At 38.2% G+C, this 9,670-nt stretch overlaps 1 protein-coding gene across 15 annotated transcripts in view; it reads left to right on the forward strand.

Moving 5' to 3' along the window:
• REPS1 (RALBP1 associated Eps domain containing 1) overlaps positions 1–9,670 on the forward strand; it is a 499,053-nt gene that overhangs the window by 45,507 nt on the left and 443,876 nt on the right. For 11 of the 15 annotated variants that reach the window (XR_009729212.1, XM_061378180.1, XM_061378178.1 and 8 more), the window contains 3 exons: positions 4,636–4,716; positions 6,940–7,027; positions 7,903–8,004. Coding sequence is in view for 14 of the 15 variants with exons in the window: in XM_061378180.1 (XP_061234164.1) it covers positions 4,636–4,716; positions 6,940–7,027; positions 7,903–8,004 (271 nt within the window). In the remaining variant the exon portion in view is untranslated. The remainder of the gene's footprint in view (positions 1–4,635; positions 4,717–6,939; positions 7,028–7,902; positions 8,005–9,670) is intronic. The other 4 variants (XM_061378185.1, XM_061378192.1, XM_061378186.1 and 1 more) reach the window with 2 other exon arrangements.

Consider the following 9,670-nt stretch of genomic DNA (forward strand, 5'->3'; position numbering starts at 1 on the left):
TTCAGGAACCTGCTTAGTAAGGTTCCATGGGATATAGCCCTAGAGGGCAGGGGGGCCCAAGACTCTTGGTTGATATTCAAGGATCACCTGCTACAAGCTCAGGAGTGTTGCATCCCAACTAGAAGGAAGTGCAGCAGGAGGGCCAGGAGACCTCCTTGGATGGATAAGGAGCTGTTGAGGAAAATTCAATGAAAAAAGAGTTTTCTAGAAAGTGGAAGCAAGGACAGGCGGCCTGGGAAGAGTACAGGGATGTTCTCCTGGAAGCTAGGGACCAGGTGAGGAAAGCTAAGGCCCAGTTAGAATTAAACTTGGCTAGGGATATTAAGGATAACAGGAAGGGATTCTACAGGTACACAGCAAATAAAAAACAGATTAGGGAGAATGTAGGCCCCCTCAGGAAGCTCTCGGGTGAACTAGCTACACAGGATTTGGAGAAGGCTGAGGTTCTGAATGACTTCTTTGCCTCGGTCTTCTCTAGCAAAGGCTCTGACCGCACCACCCATGTCTTCGAAGGCAGACGCAGGGACTGTGAGAATGAAGACCTTGGGCCCACTTTATGAGAGGATTTGGTTCGAGACCATCTTAAAAATCTGAATGTGCACAAGTCCATGGGTCCTGATGAAATCCATCCTCGGGTCCTGAAGGAGCTGGCGAATGAAGTTGCTAAGCCGCTGGCCATCATATTTGAAAAATCATGGCAGTCAGGTGAGGTTCCTGATGACTGGAAAAAGGGAAATATAACCCCCATTTTCAAGAAGGGGAAAATGGATGAGCCGGGGAATTACAGGCCAGTCAGTCTCACCTCTGTGCCTGGCAAAATCTTGGAGCAGATTCTCCTGGAAGGCATGCTAAGGCACATGAAAAACAACAAGGTGCTTGGTGACAGCCAGCATGGCTTCACTAAGGGGAAATCCTGCCTGACCAATCTGGTGGTCTTCTATGATGGGGCTACAGAACTGATGGAGAGGGGTAGAGCAGTTGATGTCGTCTACCTGGACTTGTGTAAAGCGTTCGACACTGTCCCACACGACATCCTTGTCTCTAAATTGGAGAGACATCAGTTTGATGGATGGACCACTCGGTGGATAAAGAACTGGCTGGATGGCTGCACACAAAATGTTGTGGTCAGTGGCTCAATGTCCAGCTGGAAACCAGTAACGAGTGGTGTTCCTCAGGGATCGGTGTTGTTACTGGTCTTACTCAACATCTTTGTTGGTGACATGGACAGTGGGATTGAGTGCACCCTCATCAAGTTTGCCGATGACACCAAGCTGTGTGGTTCGGTTGGTACACTGGAGGGAAGGAATGCCATTCAGAGGGACCTTGACACGCTTGTGAGGTGGGCTGATGCCAACCTCATGAAGTTTAACCATGCCAAGTGCAAGGTCCTACACCTAGGTCGGAGCAGTCCCAGGCACAGCTACAGGTTAGGCAGAGATTCAGAGCAGCTCTGCAGAGAAGGACGTGGGGATGCTGGTTGATGAGAAAATGAACATGATCTGGCTTCAGTGTGCGCTTGCAGCCCAGAAAGCCAACCGTATCCTGGGCTGCATCAAAAGGAGTGTGACCAGCAGGTCGAAGGAGGTGATCCTGCTCCTCTACTCTGCTCTCGTGAGACCTCACCTAGAGTATTGTGTGCAGTTCTGGTGTCCTCAACATAAAAAGGACATGGATCTGTTGGAACAAGTCCAGAGAAGGGCCATGAGAATGATCAGGGGACTGGAGCACCTCCCATATGAAGATAGGCTGAGAAAGTTGGGGCTGTTCAGCCTGGAGAAGAGGAGGCTGCGTGGAGACCTCATAGCAGCCTTCCAGTATCTGAAGGGGGCCTATAGGGATGCTGGGGATGGCCTCTTCATTAGGGACTGTAGTGATAGGACAAGGGGTAACAGGTTAAAACTTAAACAGGGGAAGTTTAGATTGGATATAAGGAGGAAATTCTTTCCTGTTAGGGTGGTGAGACACTGGAATAGGTTGCCCAAGGAGGTTGTGAATGCTCCATCCCTGGTAGTGTTAAAGGCCAGGTTGGAGGAGGCCTTGGGTGATATGGTTTAGAGTGAGGTGTCCCTGCCCATGGCAGGGGGGTTGGAACTGGATGATCTTAAGGTCCTTTCCAACCCTAAGTATTCTATGATTCTATGAAAATCCACCTAGCTCTGGATATTACATGCCTCATATCCTCACCTCTTCATTCATCAGTTCTTCCTCACTTCAGGCATGTTTTCTGTTCAGTCTCAAGGCTGAGCAAGTAATTCTGGGAGCTTTAAAAAAGAAAAAACTCGCAACAAAACAAACATCCTACTGAATTTTTGTTGGAAACAGTCTAGTGTCATGATCATACTAGCTTTGACACAGATACAGAGATTTGCATTTGAGTTCTCACCCTTTACTCCTTGTTTCAACTGTCTTGATGTTCTTGTAGTAGTGATTCAGATTACTGTGAGTTTTAGTTTCTAGTAATTAACCTTTTGAAAGTACTTTTGAAACATTTTTTGCAAGTCTAGAAGACAAGTATTTTAGTTCAGCTAGTAGGAATTTAAACGTAGCAAATCAGTTGTATTGTGAATGCTCTTAAACCTTGCATAGAGTTAGAGATTAAGTCTAGTAGATTCTTAATATATGTAGCTTCCTGTTAACCAGGGAATTAGCAGTAACTAGCTTCTGGTAGTGTTTCAGAGTGGAGCACAATAGAATATTCCCCAAAGCAGTCAGGAGGAGTTGTTGTTCATTTGTCTGTGCTCACCTAGGGAGCCTGAGAACAAGTAATAAATGTACCTGCAGTTTCACTTCAGAGGAGTAGAGTAAGAGGTAAATTCAGCATCCATCTGTAAGACATAATATTTTATTGTTGATCTTAATTATGACATAGATGCTGTATGACTTTATGGGAATTTTGAAAAATCAAGAAACAATATTTCTGTAGTGGTCAGGTTGCCAGTCTTACCACTAACTTTGAAGCCACTGGCCAAATAAAGTTTCAAAGGGTAGTACTAAGAAAAATACTAATACTAATTTCATAAGAATTAGCAGCTGTTTAAATGCAAGAGAAAAGTTAGGGGAAATGCTGGCACAACCTTGCAGTTAAGTTTCTGAGTTATAAAAACCTCCTGAGTGAGCCAGTTTTTGCTAGCTCCAAACTACTTGCAGTGCTGCCTTTTCATGAAGGGGTGGAGCAACACAGAGATAAACTGTTCAATACAGATAGCATGACAGAGCAGTTAGGAAGGAAACCTTACATCCTTCCTTAAAACGGTTTCATTAGATTTTGTCCATGAAGGGAGTATTTTTGTGGGCTAAAACAAATAAAAACTCCATTCCAACAAAAAAAAAAAAAAAATCAAAAAACCCCACCAACCTGGGAAAAAAGCCACCCCCAAAAAATATATGAACAGTATCCCATAATCTTTGCCTTAATTTAAAGTTTAAAATGAGGAGATAAAGCTCTGTCTCTACAAGGAGCAACATCACACATGAAAGCACTTACACATTCTGAATTTAATTTCAGCTGACTAAAAGCAGTTACTTAGGAACTTCTATTAAGAGCTATTTCTGAAATAACTGATTTAGACTAGTTTCACATGCAGGCTATTCACTGAATATATTTCGGTGTAGATGAGCACATGAGATAAGGTTGACTTACATCATATATTTTGTCCTGTATCTTCTGGAATCATTTACATTGATTTGCCTACAGAGATGAGACAAAAATATTGGTTTGTACTCACAACTATATTAACATAATTTTTTGTCAAATTTTCTGAGCATTGAAAGTTTTGAATTTTTAATTTTTGTTGTAGCGTTTGAGACTTGGTTAATATTTACCAATACATTACAAGTTTAGCATTCCTATTGTGATTTGTTATCTGGTTTCTGGATCACAGACTAATTTTATGTACTTTGGTACTTTGTTGATCCAGTTGTGGCTGTAGCTCGACAAGCATGTGGACTCTTGACAGCCATGTATTGGTACAGCATGCCTGTATCTTACAGAATTGTTCAGAGATTGACTTATTTGCCTTTAGTGATCAGTAGTGTGTTTGAGTTTATTTCCTTGCCTTGTCAGTGATTTAGACTTGTAAAAATGCTCTTTTAAAGCATAGAATCACTTCTGAGGGGTTGCACTGGCAAGCTGAACTGGTGTAGTTGGAGTACTCTGCTCAATGTTCATTCATCTGGGATATTGTACGAAAATCAGCATTCACAAAATATGTTGGAAACTTGGCAGCTACAAAGCTGAAGAACCTTTTTGAGTGTTTTATAATTACAAATACACAACATGTGTCACTGTTTTTTATCTTTACAGTGTTTGAATGGCTTAACGGTATTTTTTTCTTGTATGATTTTCACTGGCAAACATGAACTTTGAAGGTACTTCTGTTGATTGTGCACCTGTATCTTCATTGTGAAATGAAAATGTAAAGATAAATATTGACAGGTAACAAACTTGGTTGCACAGCGAGCTCAGACTGAAATAGCAATACTTAGTGTGTATTGTTGTGCTTTCCAAGTTAAGTACTGCCCAATGCAGATACAGTACTTTCCAGTGCAACCTCTGAACTACTATGCTAAATCTCCTCAGTGATCTTTTACTCCCATCTTTCTCATCATGCTGACTTCTCTCCTCTGTCTGTTCAGCAGTGGGAGACATTTAGCGAACGCTCTTCAAGCTCACAAACTCTGACCCAATTTGATTCTAACATTGCACCAGCTGATCCTGTAAGTCAATCACTTAGCTTGCTTGTTTGAAATTAATTTTATTAACACTGAATTTCCATTCATTGTATTAAGCTGTTATGCATGATTCCATGAACTGCTTTTTGGGGAATGGTGGCAGACTTCTTCAGATTTTTACTCATTTTAGAAATACGAATTTTCTGGTACTGCTCGTGTTCAATACCAGAGTGCAAAGAATGCTTTTCCCTTAATTTTGAGGTAATACAACACTGCTATCAAAACCTGTAGTATGCAAAGTATTTAAATGTGTAATGGTTGTTTTTTTTTTTTTATAAGTCAATACAACGGCCACTCCCAGTGATAAACCAGTCCTGTTTTAGTTTTTGTCTTAAGTGTTGTTTTGGTGTTTCAAGTTGTACACAATTTTAGGAGTTGATAATGCCAATTCACTGAAAAACTACTGGGCTTTAATCAGTGTGGTATTTCATATTCCTGTGTTTTTACCAAGTTACTTTCAATAATAAGGATGTTAGTATTTTTTCAGCTAAACATCTGCTGTTCTAATGCTTTACTCAATGAGGAGTACTCTGAAGAATTATATAGTGAAATAGCTTGTGAAGTTTGGGAGCCAGAAATTCACTATGGCATTTCCAGTTCTGCTGGTTTTTAAGCTTCACAGCATGTGACATTGTAGTGCTTCTGAGATGCATTAAAATTACTTTAGTATTTAGCTGCTGCTTTCATCCTGCTTTTCTTACAGGTTTAATTACCACTGTTAATATCCATTTCAATTTAATTACAGTGTTGGTGGTGTCCATTTAATTCTGTAACAAAACTGTAGGTGTACTTAATATGCATTTAACTGCTTTTAGTATTAAAAACATAATTTCTGAAAAGATATAATATGTAAGTATACATATATTTTTAAATACATCAGTACTCCAGTCTCGAAGCTAACCTTGATATTTATGTGGAAATAGCATTTCTAGATGCTGGAAAATGTAAATCAAACTGTGCTGTTCCTTATGCTCAGAATTGCCCTTAGCTAACATTCAAAACACGTGAAATTGTCATACTTGAAGTGAAAAACAGCTCTTTTCCATCTGACTTTTTTTTTGTTTAAATGTGCTATTTTTATGCTTTAACGAAGTAAACATGATGGAAACCAATTTATAGTTGTTTCTTACTGTGTGTAATTGCTTAACAATAAGGAGCTATCACTGTCCTGTTTCCACAATAAGATAGTAGTTTATTTTACACATAATTAGTAAATGACAGAAATCTGCCATTTGATTTTTTCCCATACATTAATAGTCTAAAAAGTAGACAGTGATGATATATGGGAAATTCATATATAGCTGTTTGTGTGTATATGCCTGTATGCATGTCTGTCTAAATAGAAATTCAGTAGAAATACAGAATATATACTGGGAGATCACACTTTTGAGTTTTTCTTACAGTGTTTGTAGTTGAGAAAAAAATTAGTGTGGTGAGCATCTTTAAAGCTTACTAAGGTAATGGACTGTGCGAATAGACACTTCAGAGTCTTTTCATATGAAAATAAGAACAAATGGCACCAAATTTTCAGTAGCAGTTTGCAGACTTCTGAGTATAGTGGGCTCAACTTTGATGCTTAGGACTGATTTATTGAACACCTCCAGCCTTCCCAAAGGAGAGAATAGGAGTTTTCAAGCAGTTATTAACTAACTAAAGAGTATATTTGTAGACCAGGTCTTCTTCCTTTTTGTTGGAAAAGCAGCTGCTTTGGAGGTAAAAGATAAGTGAGAAGATTAAAACGGTATATTCATCTCCCAGTATGGGAACATAATTTGCTTACTGTAAGTGAAAGTTGATAACATGATGTTCCATGTAAAATTTGATTAATGATCTGAATTATTACATTATATAACAATCCACTTCACCATGAAAAGTGAAGCTGTGGAAAGCTGGTAAATTTCAGCTCTTATCCTAGTTACAACCTGATTATCTATAGAAACATTTCTAGTGCCCTTTTAAAGTAGTATGCTAGGTTACACCTTATACATCACTGTAGTATGCTAGTTTAGGCCTTAAAAATCATTACAGAAACTTCAGCTTATAGAGCTTTGGTTTTGTGGGTATATTGAAGTCCTTGGAACTTGCGTAAAAAAAAAAATCAAATTTATGAAATTTTGTTTAGAGATGACATTTTGCATGGTGTCAGACACACTTAATAGAACTGTTTAAAAATAGGTTAACATCACTTAACTCTGATTTCCTTTGCAGGACACTGCAATTGTGCACCCAGTTCCTATAAGAATGACTCCAAGCAAAATCCACATGCAGGAAATGGAGCTTAAAAGAACCGGAAGTGGTAATATGTTTTCTCTTGCTAATGAGAAAGTATTTGTACAATTACAGTTGGCTTTCCTTCCTTAAACACGCTTTTTTCTTCTCTGTGGATGAATATATCTGGAGTTATAACCAGGATAATTAATCAGATTCTCTGAGTTAAGGATTGGAGTACTGTTGTTCAGATAGGTTTTGAATTGGCCATTTGCAGCAGTAAAAATTCCACCACCTACAGGAGATCACTGCTTGAAGTAGTTTCAGGAGCATGATGATACAGATTGGATATGAGCCTCCGGGAGGATGTCTAGGTTTCTTGCTTTCTGAAGGAGACACTGAAGAGTGAGAACATAGCTTGCACTGATAAAGCTTGTTCTGCTGTGGTCAGAAACACTGAGTTTATTATTTTGAAACCTGAGAGTATTTGGGAGGATTGGCAAGCCTTTTGGTTTTGGTAGAGTTTTTTTGTTGGTTTGGGTTGGTTGGTTTTGGGTTGTTCATTTGGTGTTTGGTTTTTTGTTTGGTTTTTTTTTTTATTTGGTTGTTTGGTTTGGTGGGTTTTTAATAATAATAAACAAGGAAGTTTGGTAATATTTTTTTTGGAGGAACAGTAGAGTCTTAATTTATAGGTGTGTGCCATGCTGGTATTTCCTAAGGTCAGGTAACTCATGCAGAATATGAGAATAAACAACACATTTCTTTCAGAATATCCCTAGCCTTGTAAATGGGTAAAGATTCCAAGCCATTAACACTATAGAAATAGAAATAACACTATTGCACCAATTTTAGCCTTGAGTGCAGCACTTTAGGTAAGGGTAGAAAACTAATGTAAGGCCTTGGCTTCAGAAGTAAAGGCTAGTTTGAATACGTGAATTTATTTAGACTTATTTTTCAATCTAGATCATGCTAACCCTACTAGCCCACTACTTGTGAAACCACCGGATCTCCCAGAAGAAAACAAAATGAGTTCATCTGTAAAATTTACACCTGGAAATACAGTTAGTAAGTATCACAGTATATTTTCTGATCTAATTTTTTATATTATACAAAATGTAGGTCTGATATATTCCTCTGTGAATGAAAACTTACTAGATAGCAGAAACTCTAAAGTGAGATAAACTTATCCAAAGAACAGAGACGAAGTATATAAGTAATAATTAAGAAAGTTTTAGATGTGACTGGAGATGTTTTCCTGCCATGCGTAGAAGAAAGCTCTTTTCCATCTTCCTATTTTCTCTTTTAGTCTTAGGATGAGAAGCTGAAATGTATGAAAAGTGGAACTGACTAAGCATTTGAATCTACCTCAGAACTGTGTAACAATGTTTTCTGAAGGGTGAAAACCTGTTCACCAGTTTTCAGGCAATTTACGTCTAGTTTAGCTACTAAGAAAATGCTAACAGACTGCTAGATTTCTTTTTTAGGTACAGCTTTTCAACTGCTTATTTGCCTTCTAATAGCATTTTTGATTTTTCAGTAACTCCTATGTCCAAAACTTTACAGTCTTTTGATTTGATCAGTCCACTTGTCTAATATTGAGAAGTCCCAGATTATATGTAGCCTAAATGAGTCTTCGGGATCTGTTTCTGAGATTTGTGTTCTTTAAACTGGGAACTTCAGTAAAAATAAGATTTGAAGAGCTCATTACTTTGAGTCCTTTGCATTATTAAGACAGTAGTATTTTGGTTGGTTTATAATACAGAAGTAATTTACAAAGTGCCAGGTAAGAATGTGTCTTACTAAACGGGAAAGTCATCTCTGCAGGATTCTTATCTCTGGGTCTTGGCTGATGTGTTTTAACACTTCTGAAAGCTTCAGTGCCCTACGAGGTTAAAATAATCTTTTGAGGCTGGGTAATTGAGAAAAATCTTGATGTTCTTTATTAGAATTTTCTTCATCACTGATAACTAATCAGGTAAGTCTCATTGCTCTGGTGATTTTCCACCTTGAACTGTGCTTTACAGGGTGCTCTGGAATTATCCCTTGTGATATCTTATTCTCAGATCCGTTTTTGTCTATATTCATTCCACACAAATGTGACTTTTGTTGAGATTTCTCAGTCATGGGGGAAAAACCTCATGCTTTGCATAGCTTTTAAGGGTAAGGGTGTCCTTAAGGCGTTAAGGAAACTGTATGTGGTGCTGTAATAGCATCTTTCATTTATAGAGGTTGCCTTAACCAGAAGCTTTTTGAAAAGATTTAGTCCAAAATAGAGCTGACTACTAGCCTTGAAGGTACAGAAGTTGTAGCAGTAGTAAAGCTACTGAGTTCATCTCTACGTATATTTTCCTTTTTCTTACTTCTCAGGTTTGTGACAGTCCTTCAGCACTTATAAAATCAAGCATGTCCTACTTCTTGCCTTTTATTTTTACTTGGATGTCTCTTACTCTTGTTGGCTAGATTGTCGAAGTGATAGAATGTCAAATGCTTAAAAAATCAGTGCTTATGAAACGTACATTTTGTATTTTAACGACAACATTACTGTTGTTGTTTATTCTTAGTACATTCCAGTAGTAACCAAGAACTCGTAAGTATTGCATGAGGGGAGTTGGTTTGTATTGAACCCTTCAATTCTTCAGATTCCAGGATTTTGAATCCTGCCCAAATGATACCTTTCAGGGAAAAAATATATAAAACTTTTTTAAAAATAAAAATTGCGTATTTGAAATTA

The sequence above is a fragment of the Neopsephotus bourkii genome, unplaced genomic scaffold (genome assembly GCF_033783945.1).
Source record: "Neopsephotus bourkii isolate Nb327-2 ecotype Australia unplaced genomic scaffold, CSIRO-AGI_Nbou_v1 NB_1765, whole genome shotgun sequence".
Classification (NCBI taxonomy): Eukaryota; Metazoa; Chordata; class Aves; order Psittaciformes; family Psittacidae; genus Neopsephotus; species Neopsephotus bourkii.